This window comes from Tursiops truncatus, chromosome 2 (assembly GCF_011762595.2).
Source record: "Tursiops truncatus isolate mTurTru1 chromosome 2, mTurTru1.mat.Y, whole genome shotgun sequence".
Taxonomy (NCBI): Eukaryota; Metazoa; Chordata; class Mammalia; order Artiodactyla; family Delphinidae; genus Tursiops; species Tursiops truncatus.
This window is the reverse complement of record NC_047035.1, coordinates 138,868,657-138,892,659: the sequence shown is the minus strand read 5'-3', so window position 1 is coordinate 138,892,659 and position 24,003 is coordinate 138,868,657. Positions and strand designations below refer to the sequence as shown.

The 24,003-nt window shown below is 52.5% G+C and overlaps 1 protein-coding gene across 6 annotated transcripts; it reads left to right on the top strand.

Moving 5' to 3' along the window:
* The first annotated feature begins 5,561 nt into the window (after nt 1-5,561).
* Nucleotides 5,562-22,363, top strand: KIF7 (kinesin family member 7). Of its 6 annotated transcripts, none has more exons than XM_033852126.2 (19): nt 5,562-5,638; nt 7,964-8,309; nt 9,581-9,781; nt 10,160-10,553; nt 10,784-11,303; nt 11,807-11,923; nt 12,506-12,733; nt 13,635-13,774; nt 14,167-14,282; nt 14,540-14,692; nt 15,951-16,153; nt 17,238-17,435; nt 17,838-17,963; nt 18,157-18,333; nt 19,450-19,665; nt 20,386-20,592; nt 20,758-20,956; nt 21,042-21,188; nt 21,392-22,363. In XM_033852126.2, exons 2-19 carry the CDS (start codon nt 7,982-7,984, stop codon nt 21,763-21,765), a joined length of 4,044 nt encoding a protein of 1,347 aa, XP_033708017.1. In that variant the 5' UTR covers nt 5,562-5,638; nt 7,964-7,981; the 3' UTR covers nt 21,766-22,363. The 6 variants fall into 6 exon arrangements, 5 of the variants coding, with proteins under 5 accessions (XP_033708017.1, XP_033708022.1, XP_033708019.1 ...); XM_033852127.2 differs by lacking the exon at nt 5,562-5,638 and adding an exon at nt 5,674-6,683; XM_033852128.2 differs by lacking the exon at nt 5,562-5,638 and having other exon boundaries at nt 5,673-8,309; nt 18,160-18,333.
* Nucleotides 22,364-24,003: the final 1,640 nt, after the last annotated feature.

The window sequence follows — 24,003 nt, the reverse complement described above, 5'->3', positions numbered from 1 at the left end:
GCGGTTTTCTATTGGTTGTTTTTCTTTTTCTCATTGATTTTTAGAAGACTTTAATATTTTTTGGATACCAATCCTTTATCAACTCTACGCATCACAAATATCCTCTTCCAGTGTGTGGTTTTTCATTCTCTTTATGGTTTCTTTCAATGAACAAAAGTTCTTAATTTTTACTTAGTCAAAATTATAATTCTTTTCCTTTATGTTTTGCAATTTTGAGTAGTTTTTAAAGCTCTCCCTACCATGAAGTCATGAAGATATTCCCCTGTATTTTCTTCAAATATTTTCATAGTTTTGCCTTTTACATTTAATTAATTTTTATATATGGTTTAAGTAGGAATCTGATTTTTCTTCCATATGGATAACTGATTATCCTATACTTTTCCTAATTTCTTGAATTTTTAGTTTCTCCTTAATTGAATTGTACACTGTGGGAAGGCTAAGAGTTTCTTATAGAAGTCAGCTGGAAGCTTCTGACCTGTTGATGTCTGATGCCTGAATGATGCTTTCTTGCATCTAGGTGGAACAGAGGGACCAGGTTCTGCCTCATGTATGGAATAGTCTGGCTTCCCCCGACTCTCAGTTCCGTCGTAGATCAAGTTTCCAAATGTGTTCTATTTATCTATTCCTGTGGCATTAGCACATTGTCTGACTTACAACGGTTTAAAATCTGTTTTCATATCTGGTTGGGCAAGCCCCCCACATTGCCCTTCTGTAGGAGGGCTTTACAACTTCTGGCTCTTTGCTTTTCCATACAAATAATAAAGTCAGCTTGTCAAATTCTACAAAAGGAAAATTTACAGACTCAGCTTGTTTCAATTAACTGTAATTATTATTTGCTCTTTTGATGCTCAAATTGTCACAATTTGGCCCCTTTAAGTAGGGGCCTTTGTCCTTTAGGCTGACAACGAACATTCTAAAAGCATGTTTTTTCTGACCACAAAAAAATGATTCCTGTTCTTGACCTAATCCATGGGATCAGCTACTTTTAAAGAGGAATAGTGGTAGCACAATTTGGACCCTGGATATGCATATCTGATTGTTCCATGTGCATATTGGTGATAGACAGAAAAACACTGCACACCCACTAGTGACAGCTAGAAAAAAGGCATTTCTTTCCAAGGTCATCAATTCACATTGATAGTTCCCGTGAACTCTAACATCACAAAAATCTTTAAAATTACTGTAACAAAAGTTTCAGTTTTCTTTTCTCTAAACTTAAGTACCTTAAAATTGTAATTATAATTATACCAAGGTTTCACTGATCATGATCACCTTTTGTTACATTTACATACATAAAGATCTAAGTTTAGTTTTAGGCTTCTTCACATTGAGTCTAAATGAATCTTTTTTGACTGTGTGGTAACAGGCTGCTCCGAATCATTCCAGCTGAGGACCCCAACTTCTTTAGAATATTTCAGACCAACAGAGTAGTTCTATAGCATATCAGAGAACAATGGGGTTTCATCTACTTTTCCCACATGCTTGAATTTTTGGTTTCTCCTAAACTGAATTATATATTGTAGGAAGGGTCATAGCTTCTGGCAGCTTCTAACAGATGAATGTTTGGTACAAGAATGATGGTCCTTCATGATACATGAATCAGTTGACCAGCCTCTCTTAGCTTTGAAAATTCTAGGAGGTGGTTGTGGATATCATGGATGACTTCCTGTATTAGGGTTCTACAGACAAACAGAACCAAGAGGAAGTATATAAATTTATACCAGTAGGAAATATATATACAATTGACCCTTGGACACTGCATAGGTTAGGGGTGCCGACCCTCTGCATAGCTGAAAATCCGAGGGAGATTCCCTGGTGGTCTAGTTGTTAGTGTTGTGGTCTGCGATTCGGCGCTTTAACTGCCATGGCCTGGGTTCAATCCCTGGTTGGCCACGGGGCCAAAAAAAAAAAAAAGAAAAGAAAATCCGAGCATAACTTTACAGTCAGCCCTCTGTACCTGCAGTTCTGCATCTGCGGATTCAACCAACAGGGATTGTGTAGTAATATAGTATGTATTTATTGAAAAATATATGAGTATAAGCTGACCTGCACAATTCAAACCTGTGTTGTTCAAAGGTCAACTGTATATATAACTATGTATACATATATATTTTTTATATTTATATATATATAAAGAGATTCATTATAAGGAATTAGCTCACAAGATTATGGAGGCTGGCAAGTCCCGAGAACTACAGGCTGAATCAGCAAGCATGGAGACACAGGAGAGCCAGTGGTTTAGTTCCAGTCCAAAGACTGGCAGGCTCAAGACCCAGGAAGAGCCGATATTTCAGTTTGAGTCTGAAGGCAGGAAAAAAGCCAAAGTCTCAGTTAAAAGACAGGCAGGAAAACTCTCCCTTATTTGGAGCAGGGTCAGCCTTTTTGTTCTATTCAGGCCTTCAACTGATTGGATGAGGGCCACCCACGTTGGAGAGCACAATCGGCTCTCCTCAAACATATGTTAATCTCATCCAAAAACACCCTCACAGAAACATTCAGAATAATGTTTGACCAAATATTTGGGCACCCCACAGCCCAGTCAAGTTGACACATAAAATTAACCATCACACTTCCCAACATCCATGCATATTCATCTCATGTGCATATTCCAAGCCAACCATAGTTATTCTGTCTCCTTGTCAGTGATGATTTCAGGGGTGGACAGGCCTCAGCCATGATGTGAGGGAAAGCTGATGGTAGGGCTCCTAGGAAAAGTTCCTTTGATCCAAAGACAGTGCTGCGTGACACAATGCTCTCTTCCCCCTCTGGATGTTTTATGGTTGATGGTGATGGCAGAGGGGAGAAATGGAAAAGCCAGGTCCCTTGTCACTGACTCAACCTGCCCCAGAGCCCTCCTCCCTCTGGTCTCTCTGTTCACCAAGATAACAAATGGCCTATTGTTCAAGCCACTTCAAAGTGTGGTTTCTGTTCCTTGAGGCTGAGGATTTCCTAATATAGATCCATCCTAAGAGACTTGGCAGTTTCTACAGCCTTTAATTATAATGCCTGTTTGTGACAGGCAATCTTCTGTATATATAATAAATTGTTTCGTTACTACCTCAAAGTTTGATTTTTCTAATGACATTTTAAGTCGCAAAGATGTTTCTAGATTTTCATTAAAATTCAACCATGCGTGATGCTCCCAGTGCAACCAGTCCATCAGAGGTCACAGAGGTGAAGAGACCATCTCTTTCAGGCAGCACGTGGACATTCCTATATCATCTCTCCTGGTGCCCAGTTTCCCTTGGCAATGACTACAAGATGCAACTCAATTTCAGAAATGTTAAAATGAGCGTCTTAAAACTGAGGAAGCATTTTTGTATGTAGGGAGATGCAAGTTTCTGCTGGTTTTGGGCGGAGGGGTGGTTTAGGGCTGAGAGTGAAAACAGGGATGAGTGGAGAAAGGACTCTGAACCGAGGACAGGATCATCTGGTATCCAGTTTGGAGGCTTGACGTAAGGAGATGTCATCATGAGGATACTTCCTCATTCTCCAAAGATGTTCTACATACCACTCTGTCGTTTGTGCCTGCAAAATGAAAATATGAGCCATATTGATCCACACCCATATTTCTGTTAATGCAAAGACAGTTTTTCCTTTCTTTCTAAAATAACTTGACCAAAAACCTTCATGGAGTGACTATGCCAGGTCTTGGGCCAAGGGAGAGAGACTTGGAGATAAAGCACACTCCATTCAAGGACCTCACAGTTTAGTAAGACAAGTTATAATATGTATAACATATTTGTATATATTATATATGTATGAACATGCTTGTATATCGTAGTGCTATAGTCTGAATGTTTGTGTCTCCCAAATTCATATGTTGAAATCCTAACCCCCAGTGTGATAGTATTTGAAGGCTCGCCTTTGGGAGGTGATTAGGTCATGAGGGCGGAGCTCTCATGATTGAGATCAGTGCCCTTATAAAAGAGACACCAGAGAGCTAGCTTGTCCCATCTGCCATGTGGGACACTGTAAAAAGATGGCCATCTAGGAAGTGGGGCCTCACCTGACACTGAATCTGCCATCACCAGGATCTTGGACTTCCCAGCCCTCAGAACTGTGAGAAATAAATATTTGTTTTTTATGAGCCACCCAGTCTGTGGCATTTTGTTATAGCAGCCTGAGTGGACTAAGCAACATGGAGGGTAATAGTTGGAAGGGTACCCTCCAAAACATGACTATGCTTACCTGTCTCCTTCTGTACTTTTGTGCTTTTTAAAAACTGGCATGCATTACTAGGGCAGAAGGGGGACCAGTGATAAGGCTTTGCAGTGGCCCAGGCAAGAGACAGTGGTGGCTTGGGCAGCAAGGTTGTGGAGGATGAAGAGACTTGCCTGGACTGGAAGCTACTGAGGAGGGGGAATCAGGGCTTGGTGGTAGATAGAACAGAGGAGTCAAAGATGGCTTGAGCGATAGGGTGGATGGTGGGGGGCATGCTGGAAGAGATGTTTGGGGGCAGTTTCCTGGTCAGCACCTGCCCAGGTAGATGCAGGATGAATACCTCTGCAGGATTTCCACTGGCTGTTCACCCACAAAATTGCCTCCCCAACCGGAGAGGTTGGCTAAGAACTCTACAGCAGCTCCCAACTCCCAGTGGCCTCTTCTAGGGGCAGTTGTCCATCCAGGAACCCAAGGCTGGGTGGCAGTGTAATCCACCAGTGGGCCAGTGGATCCCATGCCCATTCCCACCTGGGGGCTTACAAGCCAGAACTGTGAGGCCAGACTTTGTCAGGGCCTGCCCTGGGGTGAGGCTGCCCCCAGCAGGGGGCAGCAGCCATCCTGCTCTCTGCCTAGAATGCTAGAAGGCCTGAATAGGAGCTCCCTCGTGGTTTCATCCATCCACCCACCGCTTGGTGTTAGTGCCCAGGGTGCAGCCAGGGCCTCGGCCACACCGCCGGGAGTGGGCCCCCATCCCAACCCCGAATATCTCAGGGGGGATGAATCCTTCTCAGCTGTAGAAGGGGTAGTGAAATCAGATAAAAAAAGGGGTGGAGGCTTTGCTGACCTTTGACGGGGCGTGGGGAGTTCTGCGATAGAAGGGTAGCAATGGCGGAAAGGAGGGAAGGTCTGCACTTGAATGAACAAACGAACTAACGAACCAAGAGTAGTTGATTTTTAGGCCACTTTAACCGGAGTCTCAGGGTTAGAAAATCCACCCTCCCCTCCCGGAACGAAAATGTCTCCTAGTTAGTTTTCATTCTCTCACTTGTTACAACTTGCATTATAAAACTTAGGCTCCCCGCTCCAGGAGCTGGTGGGCTTCTCCAGCTCGGAGAATCCGGGCGGCCTTGTTGGTCGCTGTGTCCCCAGAATTCGGCGAATAGTGCTCGCGACTCCGGCCGCTGCTGGGTGCCCCCACACGGTGCTGGGGGCCCAGGGATAAGGGGCCCCCGCACTTCAGCCCAGGCCACGCCCAATCCCCCGCCCCTCCTGTCCCCGCCCCGCCCCGTCTGCCGACAGACTCCGCGGCGCCGCGCAGCCCGCGCCGCCGCCCCCGAGCGCCCAGGTGGGCGGAGTTGCGGATGAGGGGCGGGATGTTTTGGTGGGCGGGGGTCCCGGTGACGGCATCCGCGCGCGCCGCGCTGGGGCTCGAGCCTGACCGTCCCGCGGCGGGACTACGCTCACACCGGAGCGGGTGGGTGTGGGCCGGGGAGGGGTGGCGGTCGAGGACCGGGGTAGGAGGGAGGAGGCGCGCGCCTGGACCGGGTGGCACGGTGTCGGCACGCCTGGGGAGCCCTGACCGAGCATGGGGACCTCCCCCATCCTTGCTTACCAGTCTCCTGGAAGTCCGTGTCTGGGCGGGTGGGAGTCTCCCCTTTCCTAAGTCGGGGGCCTGAGGACGGCCTTATTGGGCCTGGCCAGGAGGAGCTAGCGCCCACGCTGCGAGAGTTGGTTTCGCATTTGAAATCACTTCTCCGAACTTTCCGCGAGCTCCTATCCCTTGCCTGGCGCTTCTGACTCCGGTTCCCCTACCCCGGGCGCCCGACCGCCCCGGTGTTGTCCGGGCGCCTTCGGTGCGCGGAGCACTGTGCCCCGAGCCGGGGTGCGGAGAAGCCGGGACTGCACGGGTCTGGAAAAGCTTTGGGTGAGGGGTGCGCGAAGGCGCCCACAGTATCGCGTGGCAGTTACCGCTGTGGCCCCAGGGCCGGGCACCCAGCAGGCGCTGATGATTGAATTAACGAAAGAACCGTTACAGCTGCTGAGAGACGTTAAGTAGTGAAAAATAAAGTGCTGTGACCTGGGGGTGGGGGTAGGGAGTGGTGAGGACTGCGATAAGAGAAAGGAGGAAGGAGATGGGGAAGTTTCCTTGGATGAAGATTATTCATCACTATTGGGCAGCTACTAAGCGTCGGACCTTGTGCTGGGTGCTGAAGATGCAGCACGAAGGGGACAGGAGGGTCCCTGCCTCCCAGCTCCCAGATTGGGGCGTGGGGGGGGGGGGGGACGACGGGTAATCTGTCTTTTGCAAGGGAAGGGAGTGGTCAGTGGCTGATGGGAGAACCACAGGGCATTGTGTGTGTGTGTGTGCGCGTGTGCGTGTGTGTGTATGTGTATGTGTATGTGTAGTGGTGGGGGCACAGAGCAGGGGCCCCTCCCTGGCTCCCTGAAGGTGGGACCAGCCTAAGCCTGGAGGGATGAAGAGTCTTGGGCAACACTGAGTGTGCTGCAGGAGGAGAAAGGTGAGGAAAGGTGGGGTATAGGGGGTAGGCAGGGCCCATTAAAAGTTTTTTTTTTCCTGTTAAGGTTTTGAATCTCAAGAGCATTAGGGAGTCTCTTCTGGGGGGAGTTTAAATAGGAGAGTGATGTGAGCGCATTTGCATTTCTGAAAAATGCCCGTGTTGCTGCATAGGAAGGTGCAGGGAGGCTGAGGCCAGTGAGGAGGCTGGTAAATGTCATTCCGTCGAGATGTCGGTGGGCAGGATCAGAGCTTTGGTAATAGGATGGAAAGAAGCAGGTGTACTTGATATTTAGAAGATGGGATTGGCAGTATTTGATGGTGGGGGCTTGGTCTCAAGCGGTACGTGGGCCTCTCACTGTTGTGGCCTCTCCCGTTGAGGAGCACAGGCTCCGGACGCGCAGGCCCAGCGGCCATGGCTCATGGGCCCAGCCACTCCGTGGCATGCGGGATCTTCCCGGACCAGGGCATGAACGCATGTCCCCTGCATCGGCAGGCGGACTCTCAACCACTGCGCCACCAGGGAAGCCCTGCTTTTTTTTTTTTTTTTAGCATCTTTATTGGAGTATAATTGCTTTACAATGGTGTGTTAGTTTCTGCTGTATAACAAAGTGAATCATTGTATGTGTACATATATCCCCATATCTCCTCCCACCCTCCCTATCCCACCCCTCTAGGTGGCCACAAAGCACTGAGCTGATCTCCCTGTGTTATGCGGCTGCTTCCCACTAGCTATTTTAGATTTGGTAATGTATATATGTCCATGCCACGCTCTCACTTCATCCCAGCTTCTCCTTCCGCCTCCCTGTGTCCTCAAGTCCATTCTCTACATCTGTATCTTTATTCCTGTCCTGTGCTGACTCTTTTTAAGAAGGTGGAGCAGGGGATGTGAGATGACAAAAGCAGAGACTATGGAAAACCCAATAGGTGTTAGGGAAGAGATCCCTGATGTGGTGCTGCTTGTGTGTGTGTCTGTGTGTCTTCCTTCTAGGAGATAGGGTCCCAGGGGAAGGATGCAGCTGGAACACAGAAACCCTTGGATGTCAGGTGGAGGAGTTAGGGCCTTATTTTGCCAGTGATGGGAGCCATGAAATGTTACTGTGTAGGATTTTTATTGTGGCCCTTGCAGCATCTGGGCATTAGGTTGGGGCACGGAGGATGTTCTGAGTTTTGACCACCCTCCCTTTTAATCCTTGCAAGGTCAGGAGCTGCAGGATCTGGCTCCAGGTCACCTGCAAAGTGAGTCCAGGTGCTGATGGCAGGGGCCTCTTCCTCTCTTCGCAGGAACAGCCTTCCCTCAACATGGGGCTGGAGGCCCAGAGGCTGCCAGGGGCTGAGGAGGCCCCAGTGAGGGTGGCCCTTCGAGTCCGCCCATTGCTGCCCAAGGAGCTGCTGCACGGGCACCAGAGCTGCCTGAGGGTGGAGCCGGGGCACGGCCGGGTCACTTTGGGCCGGGACCGCCACTTTGGCTTCCACGTAGTGCTGGACGAGGACGCCGGGCAGGAGGCTGTGTACCAGGCCTGCGTGCAACCCCTCCTCGAGGCTTTTTTTGAGGGCTTCAATGCCACCGTCTTTGCCTACGGTCAGACAGGCTCCGGGAAGACGTACACCATGGGGGAGGCCAGTGTGGGTGAGTGACCCTGCTTGAGGCCCCCTGCCCTTGTTGAGGGTCCTCAATGTCTCCTGAATTTCTGCCCCTGCCCTCTTGCTGCCATTCTCTGTTGAAGATGAGGATGCTGGGGGAGGGGGGAGGGGCAGGTTTCCTAAACAGATCTGCAGCCCGGAGTGGGATCAGCTGTGTCAGTGGGCGGGTCGGGCAGGCAGGAAGAGTCCTCGGAGGTGAGTGACCTTCTCAACTCCATAGAGATGGGACCATGCTGTCTGGCTGTGGGGACCTCACGGGGAGGAAGGGCACGGGAAGTTGGCTTGTCTCTGGAGGTTGTTAGGATGGCTGCTGGGGGTCAGGAATCCATGTTCTGGTCAGAGTGGTTGGAAGGGGAACTGTCCTGGAAGAGATATGCTTTGGCTGCTGCATAGCAGGGAAGTAGGCTGGTTCCATGAGGCTCTGGAGCAGAGTTTTGGGAGAGATGCTTTAGGCCAACTGAAGGAACTGCCCCCTTTTAAAGAGCATGAACTGCTTTATCCTAGGTTTTAAAAGTGTACATGTTTGTTGTGGAAAATTAGGAAAATACAGAAAACACATACACAAAATAAAACTTACTTGATAATTGCCTTTCAGAAATCACTCACCCCGTTAGCATTTCAGTCTTTCTGGGTGAAAATTAGTATACGTTAAAAAATGGTATAATAGTGTACCCACTCTTTTGTATCCTGTTTTATTTTTTTAACAGTATATCATGAACATTTCTCTGTATCATTAAATATTCTTCAATCAAAAATTTTAATGGCTGCCTGGCATGCCATTGTGAGTATAAGGTAACTTATTTAACCAGGTCCCCTGTTTGGATGTTAGGATGGACACTTAGGATGTTTACATTTTTATTGAGTTATGAGGAAGAATATGTTCGGAATATCCTCTTATTACTTCCTTGGGATAAATTTAGGAGGTCCTTTAGGTAACTGAGCATAGACTATGGTAATGAGTCTCCAGGAGTAATCAAGCAAAGGGTATCTGACCGCCTGGCAGAGATGTAGTGGAGGGGATGCTTACATCATGAAAGGGATTGGTTGAACCTTGAGAGGTTACTTCCAACTCTGAAATTCTGCCTGACCACCCTGGGGCATGGCCTGGCTCAGGCTGCCCAGCCCATCCTGGCCTCTGCTGCTGCCTTCTCCACACTGGAGCCCCATCCTCCAGCTGCTGCTAGGGGCTTCTGGGCCTTGTGGGTGCCACATCCAGCTGAAAGCATGGTGGCAGGAGGCCCTGCGGTGTCTCCTCAGCCTCTCTTCACGAGGACGAGCAGGGCATCATCCCACGGGCCATGGCTGAGGCCTTTAAGCTGATTGATGAGAATGACCTGCTTGACTGTCTGGTGCACGTGTCCTACCTGGAAGTGTACAAGGAGGAGTTCCGAGACCTGCTGGAGGTGGGCACCGCCAGCCGTGACATCCAGCTTCGGGAAGATGATCGTGGGAATGTTGGTGAGGAACTCCTGGGTCTACCACTGGCTGGGAGCGGGATACCTGGCTTGGGGAGGCTTTACCTGCTTAGGGTGGCTTACCTGTCTGGTGGGGGTACCTCCTAACTGGGAAACCAAGCTCTGGAAAGTTTTGCTTTCGCTTCCCGTCTCTACTGAGTTCAGTATACATTGGTGTGCCCAGAGTGATAGGCATTGAGGTAAGCGTGGGGAAGCTGGAGCCCCCTCAAGCCCCAGCCAGTATGGGCAGGACCCCCTGGGCATGGGGAAGGGAGCCCTGAGTCAGGAAGAGCTTTAGGGGACCAGCCGTGCTCTGCCTGCTCTCCTGGCTGTCAGTCTCAGGCTGCCCCTGCCCTGGGCTCATGGCCTTCTGTGCCCGCAGTGCTGTGTGGAGTGAAGGAGGTCGACGTGGAGGGCCTGGATGAGGTGCTGAGCCTCTTGGAGATGGGCAATGCAGCACGGCACACGGGGGCCACACACCTCAACCGCCTCTCCAGCCGCTCACACACTGTGTTCACCGTGACCCTGGAGCAGCGGGGGCGCGCCCCCAGCCGCCTCCCCCGACCTGTTGCGGGCCAGCTGCTCATCTCCAAGTTCCACTTCGTGGACTTGGCGGGCTCAGAGAGGGTGCTCAAGACGGGCAGCACAGGCGAGCGGCTCAAGGAGAGCATCCAGATCAACAGCAGCCTCTTGGCGCTGGGCAACGTCATCAGCGCCCTGGGTGACCCCCAGCGCCGTGGCAGCCACATCCCCTACCGGGACTCCAAGATCACCCGGTGAGCCGCCGATGGCCGCAGGCCCACAGAGAAGGGGCCCCAAGAGCCACGCTAGTCTGTTCTAGCTGCTGTCTGGCCTCTGGGGTTGGGGGGAGGTGACTAGGAGATGGGTCCCCATCAGGTGGTTCGAGGTATCCGGCCCATGGGGAAGCACGCCGAGGATCGGACCCTGTTTGGGGTCTGTACCTGGGACGTTGGGGCCCCTAACGCGTCTTGCCTGGCGCCCTCAGGATCCTCAAAGACTCCCTGGGCGGGAATGCCAAGACAGTGATGATCGCTTGCGTCAGCCCTTCCTCCTCGGACTTCGACGAGACTCTCAACACCCTGAACTACGCCAGCCGCGCCCAGAACATCCGCAACCGCGCCACTGTCAACTGGCGGCCTGAGGCCGAGCGGGCGCCTGAGGAGGCAGCTGCTGGCCCGCGGGGGCCGCCTAGACACCGCTCGGAGACGCGCATCATCCACCGGGGCCGGCGCGCCCTGGGCCCCACCGCCGCCTCCGCCGCGGCCGCCGCCCGCCTTGGCGCCGAGTGCGCTCGCTACCGGGCCCGCACTGACGCCGCTTACAGCCTCCTGCGCGAGCTACAGGCCGAGCCCGGGCTGCCTGGCGCCGCCGCCCGCAAGGTGCGCGACTGGCTGTGCGCCGTCGAGGGTGAGCGCAGCGCCCTAAGCTCTGCCTCCGGTCCCGACAGCGGCATCGAGAGTGCCTCCGCCGAGGAGCAGGCCATGCAGGGACCCGGCGGACGAAAGGTGGCCAGGGGTCAGGTGTGGCCTAGGGGTGGGGAGGGGATGGGGAAGGAAGAAAGTCTTCACACAGCTAGCTGTGTCCCTGTCCCTTGCTCATTAGCAGAGCACATTCGGGATTCAGAGGCACTTCTGCTGGTGACCTTGATGACTTTCCAGTCCTCAGCGTCTCTATCTGTAAAATAGGGATAGCATTAGTATCTACCTCCTGGTGATGTAAGGACTGAAGGTGTCACAAGTGCAGGTGAAGGCTAGTTGTTCCTAATAATAGTGATGTTATTGTTAATGAAAATATGATTAATAATTACAAGAGCTGGCCCAATGGCTTGTGGAGGGGACTGCAGGCCAGGTGGGGTCTCGAGCCCCTGTTGCAGGTGGGGCTTGGAGCAGAGTAGCAAGCCCGGCTAGGGGAACCTCTGGCAGGGCAGGGAGAGGGCTGAGGTGTCTCAGGGACAGGCAGGCTTGTCTTGACAGCTCCTGGCCCTGAAACTTCTCTCCCGGCCCCATAGGAAGATGAGGGGGCACTGCAGCTGCTGGCCCTGCAGAGCCAGGTGGCCCGGCTGGAGGAGGAGAACCGAGACTTTCTGGCTGCGCTGGAGGACGCCATGGAGCAGTACAAGCTGCAGGTGGGGCACCCCCTTCCACAGTGGTGGGGGGGGCACTTCTGCTGGGAGGTGAAACTGAGCTGAGCCTGTCAGGATGAGAGGAAGTTAGCTGTGTGGGTGGGGGGGCGGGTTCTGGCAGGATGGGTAGAGATACGGGGTGTGCAGTATGAGCAAAAGTGTGGAGGTGAGGAACACATTGGTGCGGGTGGGTGTGCAGGATGGTCATGAGGATGGATAGGAAGTGGGACTGGAGGGGTAGCAGAATGAGACTCCAGAGCTGGGCTTTTCCTTTTGTCCCAGGGTAACTGGGTCAGCATTGCTCCTGGCGCCCTCTGGTGGCAGTGAATGGCATGGATATGGAGGGAGTGATAGGATGTGGCAGGGTGGGTGAGTTTGAACCGGAACTGATGCAGTGTGTGTGCGCGTGGGAGGGACACCAAGAGGTGGTCAGAGGTATTTGGCCCTCCTCCATTTTAGCACAGAGAGGGCAGGGTGGCCTCAGACGTGCTCTTCAGTTTCCTGCACTTCTGCCTCTCAGCATCCCTGCACCCTACCTTTCGCACTTCCGCGTTGCCCCATCCGCACTTGGACCGTGTCTTGCAGAGCGACCGTCTTCGTGAGCAGCAGGAGGAGATGGCAGAGCTGCGGCTGCGGCTGGAGCTGGTGCGGCCTGGCTGGGGGGCCCCAGGGCTCTTGCAGGGCTTGCCTCCTGAGTCCTTTATGCCCCGGCCTCACACGGCCCCCCTGGGGGGTGCCCACACCCATGTGCTGGGCATGGTGCCCCCTGCCTGCCTTCCTGGAGATGAAGTTGGCCCTGAGAATTGGGGAGAGGTGAGGAGGTGGCGTGTCTGCTGGGCCTGTTGACCTGGGCAGGCTCTGGCAGGGGAAGGTGATGCTGGGGAATGTGTCCCTCACCCCATGCTTTCATGGGACCAGCTATGAGATGCCCCTTTCTGGTGGTTCCTAGAGGAATGGCCAAAATTTGCGTAGGGCTTCTCAGAGGGATCTGGTGCCGTTGAGCATCCCTGGAGTACCTGGGATCGCTCAGAGTGAGGAGGTTATAGAGGGGCTTCTGGCTTCCAGTATGGAGTGGAAAGCTCACATACTTCCAGGGGTGGGGAGCTCATCACCTCCGAGGCCACACCCTCTCCATCTTTGGACGCGTTTCTTTGCAAGTTCACTCTTTCCTGAGCTCTAATCTGCTCCTCAAGCCTGGTCTCTTGTTTCTAGTTCGGTCACTTGGGGCCTTTTGGACAAAGGCTGCTCCTGCATCTGCCTGAGAGCTCTGGGTCATCTCAGCTCTAAAGGCCTGAGGGACTGAGGAGAGGGAGGACGTGGGTTTGGCAGAAGCCTGTTATGCAGCCCCCCTACTCTAGCAGGGCGTTGTTGGTGAGATAAAACTTGGTGCAGATGACCTGTATACGAGACAGAAAGGACCAGTTGTCCCCCGAGGAGTGCCAGGTTTGCTATGGGAGCCGGAGCAGGGGTGAAGAGGGGGAGAAGAGGGAGGAGCGAGGGAAGAGGGAGGAAGCTCCTGCTCCGACTTGAGAGTGGAAAGGCTTCCCAGAGGTGTCATTTGAGCTAGATCCTGAAGGTAAAGTAGGGCTGGAAGAGGTAGAGATGTGAGGAGCATGCAAGGTGGGTGTAGGTGGGAGCAAAGACTTGGTGGTGGGAGATGGCTGATGAAGAATGCCCTAGAAGCTTCCTATCCTGAAACCTGGCATTCCCCTAGCAAGTGACAAATGGCAGGGAGGCTGGAGCCAAGTTGCTGGCAGAGGGAGAGAGGCTGGGAAGTGGCTCTTCAGCTGCATCAGAGGAAGAGGAGGCGGGGGGGGAGGAGGAGCCACCCCGACGGATCCTGCACCCACGCAGGTGAGTGGGACCCACGGCCCACCTGACAAGGACTGGCTCAGGGCCCCGGCTGGGCAGGAGGAGGATCCCACTGGGGTCTCAGGGTTCCCTCGCCTGCGTCGCCCTGGCCGGCCCTTGGGGGAGAGCAGGCAGGGACTATGGGCTCTGAATCAAGAGTTCTCGCTGGGGTGAGTGTGCTGAGGGGATGGGCCCAGACTTCCTGGTTCTCAACCTCCAAGGTGGCCCTCGGTTCCCCCAGCTGCCCTGCACCCTCTAAGCTCAGCTGCTGGCCTCAGAATTCTGCCAGACTGACATCCTGGGGTAACAGTGACCCTGGTGGCCTCTCTTCCCCTTCTGGGCCCAGGAGGTAGCTGGGCTGGGGAGGGATACAGGCTCCCACTTCTGCCCTCCAGGAATAGGATCAGTAAGGGGAGCCAGAGGATGGGGGCCCGCCCAGGGAGTCCACTCAACAGGAAGGGCCCAGAGCTTCGCCTGGAGGAGCTGGGTGCAACCATCCCGGGGCCCAGAGGTGAGCTGGGTAGGGCACAGAGAGGGTCCTGACCCCTTTTCCCCTTCATGGTCCTGGACTGGCCATCCTGGACAGTCCACACACAACCCCTGGCTGTTGCTGGCCAGGGCATGCCCTCCCCCTCCCCTCCCCTCCCCTCCCCTCCCCTCCCCCTCCCCTCCCCTCCCCTCCCCCTCCCCTCCCCTCCCCTCCCCCTCCCCTCCCCCTCCCCCCCACTGTTAGCTGGGACAGCGGCCCTGACAGTCAGCCTATTACAGTGGTTGGTGGGAGCCAGGCCCTGGTTCGGCCCCACCAGGCCCCCACTGCCATGGCCTCTGAGTGGCGGCTGGCCCAAGCCCAGCAGAAGATCCGTGAGCTGGCCATCAACATCCGCATGAAGGAGGAGCTCATAGGCGAGCTGGTCCGCACAGGTGAGGGGGAGGGTTTTTGGGCTGGCCTCCCACCTGAGGGTGGTTAGGAGCGGGGTCCAGGTGGCATAGGTTTGGTAAACCAGCTCAGTTTCTTCCAGATATGTGACCTTGAGCAGGTAGGATAATGCCTCTGTGCTTCAGTTTTCCCCTCTCTGAAATGGAGATAGTAACTGAACCTGCTTTATAGGTTGTTGAAATGAGCTAATTCAAGTGAAGTGCTTAGGCTGGCTTTCAGGAAGCATTAGTTCTTATTATTGGGTTGGCTGAAAAGTTCGTTCGGGTTTTCAAACGAACTTTTTGGCCAACCCAATATTATTATCAATTGCTGTGTGTCAGGCACCACACTGGGCACAGAATCTCCTGGTCCTTGGGAGCAAACAGCGTCCCCAGATCATCTACGTCTACTACTGGTGATACTGGTGAACGAGCAGGGGATGATTTTTGGTGGTGACTAGTTGAGCTTTTTAATTTTAATAGTTATAATTTTATTTATTCCAAAATGCACTGGGAACAATTTCAAATAGACATATGAGAGTCCCTATCACCAGATTTAGCATTTCCAAGCTTTGCTCGCATTTGTTTTATCTCTCCCTTTTTTCTTTGCTGAAATATTTTGAAGCAAATCCAGGACAGCATGTCATTTCATCCCTACACCTTTCAGTATGCCTCTTTTTCAACATTTTAACCAAAATGCCATTAGCACATCTAACAGAACTCATGCCCTTTCAATGCCCAGAGCAGAAGCAGCTCTACAGCAGTGTCTGTGTGCAGCTCCGGGCTTGTCCACACATTATATTTGCACGTTAGTTCTCTGAAATCTCCCTTCTCTCACCTTTACACAGTCATCCTATAGAATGTTACAAACTCCAAATGTTCTGGGTTTTGTCTATTAGCTTCCTGTGGTGTCATTTAGCTTGTCCCTCTGTCCTCCATATTTCCTACAAATGGAAGTTAGTTCTAGAGGCTTAGTTGTATGCAGGCTCAAGTTACATATTTACTTTAGCATGTGTTAGTTAAAAGTAAAACAAGTAAACCCGTATTTTCCCTGGGTCACTGCTATGGATAAGGCTAATTTAAAAAATGTGTCAATTTAAAGAAAAATATTAAGTAAATCACAGTTCTAGGGGTACAGAGTTGTGGCAAAATCCATGTAGGTGTCCAGGGCTGACAGAGGTCTGGAAAAGCTCCCGGGGGAATGAACTACAATGCTCTTCAGGCAGAGGGGCTGTGCTGACACGACCCTCGCCTTTTCTTCCAGGGAAGGCGGCCCAGGCCCTGAACCGCCAGCACAGCCAGCGCATCCGGGAGCTGGAGCAGGAGGCAGAGCGGGTGCGGACTGAGCTGAGTGAAGGCCAGAGGCAGCTGCAGGAGCTTGAGGGCAAGGAGCCCCAGGACGCCAGCGAGTGTTCGCAGCTCCAAGAGTTCCGCAAGAGGGTTGCTGCCGCTCAGAGCCAAGTGCAGGTACTGACCTGTCCGGACCCTGGGGGTGGTGGTTGCTGCCTCCCAGGCTGGGGTTCTGGGATCAAGACATGTGAGCCCTGGAGCCCACGCTCACTGTGGAACCTGTGGGTGCTCAGGCCCTCGTGCCCCAGCCCCGGCTGGTGGCACTAACGCCCTCCTGGTCTCTCAGGGTGAGGCTGGCATTAGGTAGAAGCTGGCGGTGCTGGGAGTCGGCTCAGGTTTAAACACAGCAGAGGCAGGGAGGTGGGGCCTGCCCGAAGACCATCTAGGAGACCAGTGAGGGTGAGGGGTGGGCATCGGGAGAAACCAGCCTTCTCTCCTGCAGCTCCTCCCGCCTCCCTCCACCTGTCTACCCTTCCAGTTCTCCATTTACCCGCCTCTCCAAACCATCATCCCTCTGTCCCTCCACCCATCAGTCCATGTGTCTATCTAATCCATCCATCCGATTGTCCTTTTATCAGTTGGTATGACTAACTGTCCATTTATGTGTCTATTCATTTGTCTTTCTATTCCCCTTGATGGACCCTTGCATTATCTGTCCATCCTGTTTTTTACCTTTATATGATCCCATCATCTGTCTGTCCACCCACCCTGCCATCCATTCTTTGCAGCTGTCCATCCATTATTCATTCCTTCTTTTCTCAGTTCAGGTGTCCAAGAGACCATACAGTAGAGTGATTAAGAGCACAGGTTCTGGAGCCTGTGCTCTTTGTTTGGGTTTGAATCCCAGCTCTGCCATTTACTAGCTATGTGTCTTTGGTCAAGTTTCCTAGCCTCTCTGTGCCTCAGTTTCCTAATCTGTTAAGTAGGAAACCTTTAAAACCTTTTCATCAGATTGTTAGGATCATTTAGTATACTGAGAGCACTTGATGTAGCGCTTAGTACGTAATAAGCATCGTAGTAGCTTGACATTCTTATAATTTTGATATTTTAATTAGTCCGTCATCCATCTGCCTGTTTTCCCTTCTGTCTGTCCCTCTATGTGCCGTTCTTCTGTCCTGCCTGCCCTTGTTGAGTGCCCGGCACCATGCCAGGCTCTCGGCAGCCCCCACGCGTGGCCCAGCAGAGGCTGTGTTGGTCCCAGGTGCTGAAGGAGAAGAAACAGGCGACAGAGCGGCTGGTGTCGCTGTCGGCCCAGAGCGAGAAGCGGCTGCAGGAGCTGGAGAGGAATGTGCAGCTCATGCGGCAGCAGCAGGGGCAGCTGCAAAGGCGGCTTCGTGAGGAGACAGAGCAGAAGCGGCGCCTGGAGACAGAGATGAACAAGCGGCAGCACCGTGTCAAGGTCAGGCGCTTGGGCGGTGGGGTGCCTGTGTCCCAGCCAGGAGGCCAGGCGGGGCACACAGCCAGGGGAGCACTTACAGCCACGTGACCTTATAAAGCGGCTCACTTGGCTTCCCTGAGTTTGATTTTTTACTTGAAAATGAGGAGAGTTATGGGAAACTCAGGGCTAGGGTGAGAATTCAGTAGGATGAATTATATAAGGGGACTGGCATCTTGCAAATGTTTGCTTCTGTTTGCGGGTCCCCAGCGAGACTTGGGGGTGGCGAGGCTGGGGGTTGCTGCACAGGGCTGTCTTGGGAGCAGGGTAGGCACTCCTTTGGGCTTGGGGGATCACCGGCTCTGGGAGGATGCGGGTACCACTCACGGCCCTGCCCACTGAGCTTCTCACCCTGCACATCCCCAGGAGCTGGAGCTGAAGCACGAGCAGCAGCAAAAGATCCTGAAGATCAAGACAGAAGAGATTGCGGCATTTCAGAGGAAGCGGCGCAGCGGCAGCAACGGCTCTGTTGTCAGCCTGGAGCAGCAGCAGGTGGGGCCTGGGCTGAGCCTGCACCCCCAGGGGCACCCACAGCCTGGCTGGGCAGCCTGGCCAGTTGCTAGAGTCCCCGGGGGGTCAGATGGTGGGTACACCATTCTCCCCACCTGACCTGGCTGGCCGCCTGCACCACCCACGCAGCCAGAGGTGAAAGCTGAGTTCCCTCCCCGCCTCCACTGTCCCTCAGAAGATTGAAGAGCAGAAGAAGTGGCTGGACCAGGAGATGGAGAAGGTCCTACAGCAGCGGCGGGCGCTGGAGGAGCTAGGGGAGGAGCTCCACAAGCGGGAGGCCATCCTGGCCAAGAAGGAGGCCCTGATGCAGGAGAAGACGGGGCTGGAGAGCAAGCGCCTGCGGTCCAGCCAGGTGAGGTCCTGCCAGGTGAGGCCCTACCCGATGAGGCCCTGCCATGGGAGGCCCTGCCAGGTGAAGTCCAGCAAGACGAGAGCCTGCCAGTTGAGTTTCTGCCGGGTGAGGTCCTGCCAGGTGAGATTCCATCAGGTGAGGTCCTTCCAAGTGAGATCTCTCCATTTGATAACACTGCCAGGTGAGTTCTAGACAGGTGCGGTTCTTCTAGGTGATGTCCCTGCCAGGTAAGTTCCAGCCAGGTCAGGCTATATCCTATGGATCTCTCAAGAATTCTAGGGCTTTAGGGTGTCTGTGATGCAGGTGCTGCTGTGTGGATAGAAGAACCTCTCCAAGTATCTATCCCACAATTCATTTTACCTCATTAACCACCTGCTCTGGACTGTGCAGGCGGAACAGGGAACCACAGGTATGGAGAGGTGGTATGGCCAGAGTGGAAGAGCCTTCACTGGCACTGGAGGCAGATGAACCTGGCCCCACCCAGCTCTGCTAGGCTTCATTGCCTCCTCTTGAGCAGGAAGCTTCTGAGCCATACCTTCCTCCTCTGTCAGATGGAATCACAGTGTGGTCATGAGGATCAGAGAAGGCGTATGTCACACACAAAGCCCAGAGCCTGTTCCAGGAGCGGGTGCTCAGGCTAGATGCCCACAGGGTTCCAGACTCACTTCTGCCCTCATGGAGTCCAAGAGGATTCAGCTGGATTATCTGGAACTTCCCTCGGCCACTAGAGCCCTTACTTCCTCCCACATCAGGTTCCCAGAAGGGCCTTTGGGATTTGGCCACTGATTTCCCATAATTCCCATCGCAAGCTGGAGTCACGTCATCGCCGTAACAGGCCACCACCATCCCGCTCTGTTTCTGCCCGGGTTGTTCCTTCCTTGTCAGGACTGCCCTTTCCTCAGCTTGTCTGTATCCTCCTTCCAGGCCGTCTCTGGGGGCCCCTCTTCAGAGGCTCGGGTCCCATAGGTGCCCACTCCCCGGCTTATGCAGAGCTGAGAGTCAGGCCTCCCGCGGAGCAGCACTCCTCAGCATCCTGTGGTGGGGCTGGGCCATCCCTGTCGCCCTGGGGAGGATGGGGCCTGCTTCTTCCCTAATCACTAGCTGTGCCGCCCACAGGCCCTCAACGAGGACATTGTGCGTGTGTCCAGCCGGCTGGAGCACCTGGAGAAGGAGCTCTCCGAGAAGAGCGGGCAGCTGCGGCAGGGCAGCGCCCAGAGCCAGCAGCAGATCCGTGGGGAGATCGACGCCCTGCGCCAGGAGAAGGACGCGCTGCTGAAGCAGCGGCTGGAGATTGATGGCAAGCTGAGGCAGGGCAGCCTGCTGTCGCCTGAGGTGCGCCCTGCGGGCTGGCCCTGGCTGCCTGCTCCACGCTGGGTTGCGGGCCTTGCTGCTTTTGGACACGCACGCGTTCCTCCCGGGTGTTAGCCCACCAAGAACGCACAGAACTGGCCCGCCCCCCCACCGCTCCAGCCCCCATGTCTGGGACACACGGCTGGGGCCTGGCTGCCCTCGGTCCCGCCCAGCTGGACTCTGGACTCGTTCCGCGTCCTGCGGCACGTTGACCTCGTGTATGTATCACGAGCTCACACCTCTCAACTCCCTAACGTGGGATGAGAGTTGGGACCATGTCAGCACACCTCAGCCACACAGGTTTGCCCTCCTGACAGCAGAGAAAGCCCATGTTAAGAGCAGCGGACTTCAGCAGATCCTGGGTGCCTCTGTGGTCCCAGCACGCCTTCCCTTCAGTGCAGGGTCTCCCGAGTGCAGGTCACGCCAGAGGCCATGTGCTCCAGAGGGCAGCCTCTTGGCGAGCCCCAGCCTCCTGTACCCCCCCCGGGCTGAGGCTGAGATGGAAGTGTCCCTGTTCCTGCCGTAGTGGCCAGGGGCCCCTCTCTCCATGTGCTGACTCTGCGCTAGGACGAGGGGACATGTACGGGCTGAGTCATGGCTGCGTGTGACTGTTGCAAGCCTGCCCGGGACCTGTTCAGGGAGCGGGCGTTCCGTGGAGCAGGAAGCCAGCACTCCACCTCCACACGTCCCATGTCCCCGCAGGAGGAGCGGACGCTGTTCCAGCTGGACGAGGCCATCGAGGCCCTGGACGCTGCCATCGAGTACAAGAACGAGGCCATCACGTGCCGCCAGCGGGTGCTGCGGGCCTCGGCCTCCTTGCTGTCCCAGTGCGAGATGAACCTCATGGCCAAGCTCAGCTACCTCTCATCCTCGGAGACCAGAGCCCTACTCTGCAAGTACTTTGACAAGGTGGGTCACTGGCCCACGAGCCCCTGACTCCTCCTCCTGGAACTCAGTGGGAGAAGGTTGATGATGTTGGTGGCTAGTTGGCCAAATACCTGCTGCCCCTGGTTGAGGATCCCCTGGGTGAAGGGAGCCGGCACTGGGGCTGAGCCTGGCTGGGCCTTGGGACAGGTGGTGACGCTCCGAGAGGAGCAGCACCAGCAGCAGATTGCCTTCTCGGAGCTGGAGATGCAGCTGGAGGAGCAGCAGAGGCTGGTCTATTGGCTGGAGGTGGCTCTAGAGCGGCAGCGCCTGGAGATGGACCGCCAGCTGACCCTGCAGCAGAAGGAGCATGAGCAGAACATCCAGCTCCTCCTCCAGCAGAGTCGAGGTGAGGCCCAGGCCTGCCCCAAAGGCCGTGGTGACTGCCGCCTGCCCATAGCCCCTTGCCACCTGTTTCTGCCTTTTCCCTCCAGAGCACCTTGGTGAAGGGTTAGCAGACAGCAAGAGGCAGTATGAGACCAGAATTCAGGCTCTGGAGAAGGAGCTGGGCCGCCACATGTGGATCAACCAGGAACTGAAACAGAAGCTCAGTAGTCTGAATGCTGCGGGCCAGAGCAGGGGTAATTGTTATGTGCTGTCACCAAGCTGGCCAATGCCTTGCCCTGACGTCAGGTTTTCTTTGTTTTGGAGAAAGCTTAGAAACCACTCTAACTTCAGCTCTTGGGTCATTTCACATGTTGCTTATTGCACTGGGGCATTGGAAAGCTAGGACTTCAGGAAGGTGCTGCTACTCCATTTCTGACAAGGATGTTGTTATTCCCAGTGACAGGTGGGGAGAAGAGGACCCTGTGCCCGGAGAACAGACAAGCCCCTGGAAGTGAAGATGAGCCCCACCCGGCACCTGAGCCTCTGTGGCAGCCCCCCGTCACTGAGGGTGTGCCCCGCCCCCGTGAGGAGATGCGGGACTTGGTACATGCCCCGTTACCATTGACATGGAAACGCTCGAGCCTGTGCAGCGAGGAGCAGGGTTCCCCTGAGGAGCTACGGCAGCGGGAGGCCGCTGAACCCTTGGTGGGGCGGATGCTACCTGTGGGTGAGATGGGTTTGCCCCGGAACCTCGGGCCCTTGCCCAAGCCCCGGCGGGAACTGCGAAGGACCAGCCCAGGGATGATTGATGTCAGAAAAAACCCCCTGTAGGCTCTTGGGGCAGAGCTGGGCTTGGAGGGAGATTTGGAGCCTGCTGAAAGTTGTGATGTCAATGCTCCCTTCTGTGAAGGAGTCTTTACCTCAAACTCTAAATCAGGTCCTGATTTTTCTAATTGGAGTCAACAAATTTGGGCCACAGCCCAGAACTGTTTAAAAAAGATGCAGATTCCTACCATTCATTTCCTTTAAGCTGCAATACCCAATTGCTACCTTCTGGCTTTTAAAAAAATTTTTATTTCATATTAGAGTATAGGTGATTTACAGTGTTGTGTTAATTTCAGGTGTCCAGCAAAGTGATTCAGTTATACATATACATATATCCATTCTTCTTCAGATTCTTTTCCCATATAGGTTATTACCGATTATTGAGTAGAGTTTCCTGTGCTATATAGTAGGTCCTTGTTGATTATCTGTGTTATATATAGTAGTGTGTATATGTTAATCCCAAACTCCTAATTTATCCCTCCCCTTACCTTTTCCCTTTGGTAACTGTAAATTTGTTTTCAAAGTCTGTGAGTCTGTTTCTGTTTTGTAAATAAGTTCATTTGTATCATTTTTTTAGATTCCACATATAAGTGATATCATATGATATTTGTCTTTGTCTGACTTACTTCACTTAGTATGATAATCTCTAGGCCCATCCATGTTGCTGCAAGTGGCATTATTTCATTTTTTTATGGCTGAGTAATATTCCATCATATATATGTACCATGTCTTTATCCATTCCTCTATCGATGGACATTTAGGTTGCTTCCATGTCTTGGCTATTGTAAACAGTGCTGCAGTGAACATTGTGGTGCATGTATCTTTTCAAATTATGGTTTTCTCCGGATATATGCCTAGGAGTGGGATTGCTGGATCATATGGTAGCTCTATTTTTAGTTGTTTAAGGAACCTCCATAATGGTTGTGTCAATTTATATTCCCACCAACACTGTAGGAGGGTTCCCTTTTCTCCACACCCTCTCCAGCATTTATTGTTTGTAGACTTTTTGATGATGGCCATTCTGACTGGTGTGAGGTGATACCTCATTGTAGTTTTGATTTTTATTTCTCTGAACATCTTTTCATGTGCGTTTTGGCCATCTGTATGTCTTCTTTGAAGAAATGTCTATTTAGCTGTTCTGCCCATTCTTTGATTGGATTTTTTTTTTTTTTTTTATATAGAGCTGCATGAGCTGTTAGTATATTTTAGAGATTAATCCGTTGGTGGTCACTTTGTTTGCAAATATTTTCTCCCATTCTGTGGGCTGTCTTTTCATTTTGTTTATGGTTTCCTTTGCTGTGCAAAAGCTTTTAAGTTTAATTAGGTCCCATTTGTTTATTTTTATTTTCATTACTCTGGGAGGTGGATCCAAAAAGATATTGCTGTGACTTATGTCAAAGAGTGTTCTGCCTATGTTTTCCTCTAAGAGTTTTATAGTATCCAATCTTACATTTAGGTCTTTAATCCATTTTGAGTTTATTTTTGTGTATGCTGTTAGAGAATGTTCTAGTTTCATTCTTTTATTAATGTGTGTATCTGTCCAGTTTTCCCAGCACCACTTATTGAAGAGACTGTCTTTTCTACATTGTATGTCCTTTCCTCATTTGTTGTAGATTAATTGACCATAGGTGCATGGGTTTATTTTGGGGTTTTCTATCCTGTTCCATTGATGTGTGTGTCTGTTTTTGTGCTAGGACCATACTGTTTTGATTACTGTAGCTTTGTAGTATAGTCTGAAGTCAAAGTGCCTGATTCCTCCATCTCTGTTTTTCAGGATTGCTATGGCTATTTGGGGTCTTTTGTGTTTCCATACAAATTAAAAAAAATTTTGTTCTAGTTCTTTGAAAAATGCCATAGGTAATTTGATAGGGATTGCACTGAATCTGTAGATTGCCTTGGGTAGTATAGTCATTTTGACAGTGTTGATTCTTCCAATCCAAGAACATGGTATATCTTTCCAACTGTTTGTGTCATCTTCAATTTCTTTCATTAGCATCTTATAGTTTTCAGAGTACAGGTCTTTTGCCTCCTTAGGTAGGTTTATTCCTGGGTATTTTATTCTTTTTGTTGCAATGGTGAATGGAATTGTTTCCTTAATTTCTCTTTCTGATCGTTCATTGTTAATATATAGGAATGCAAGAGATTTCTGTGCATTAATTTTGTATCCTGCAACCTTACTGAATTCATTGATGAGCTCTAGTAGTTTTCTGGCAGTATCTTTAGGATTTTCTATGTATAGTATCA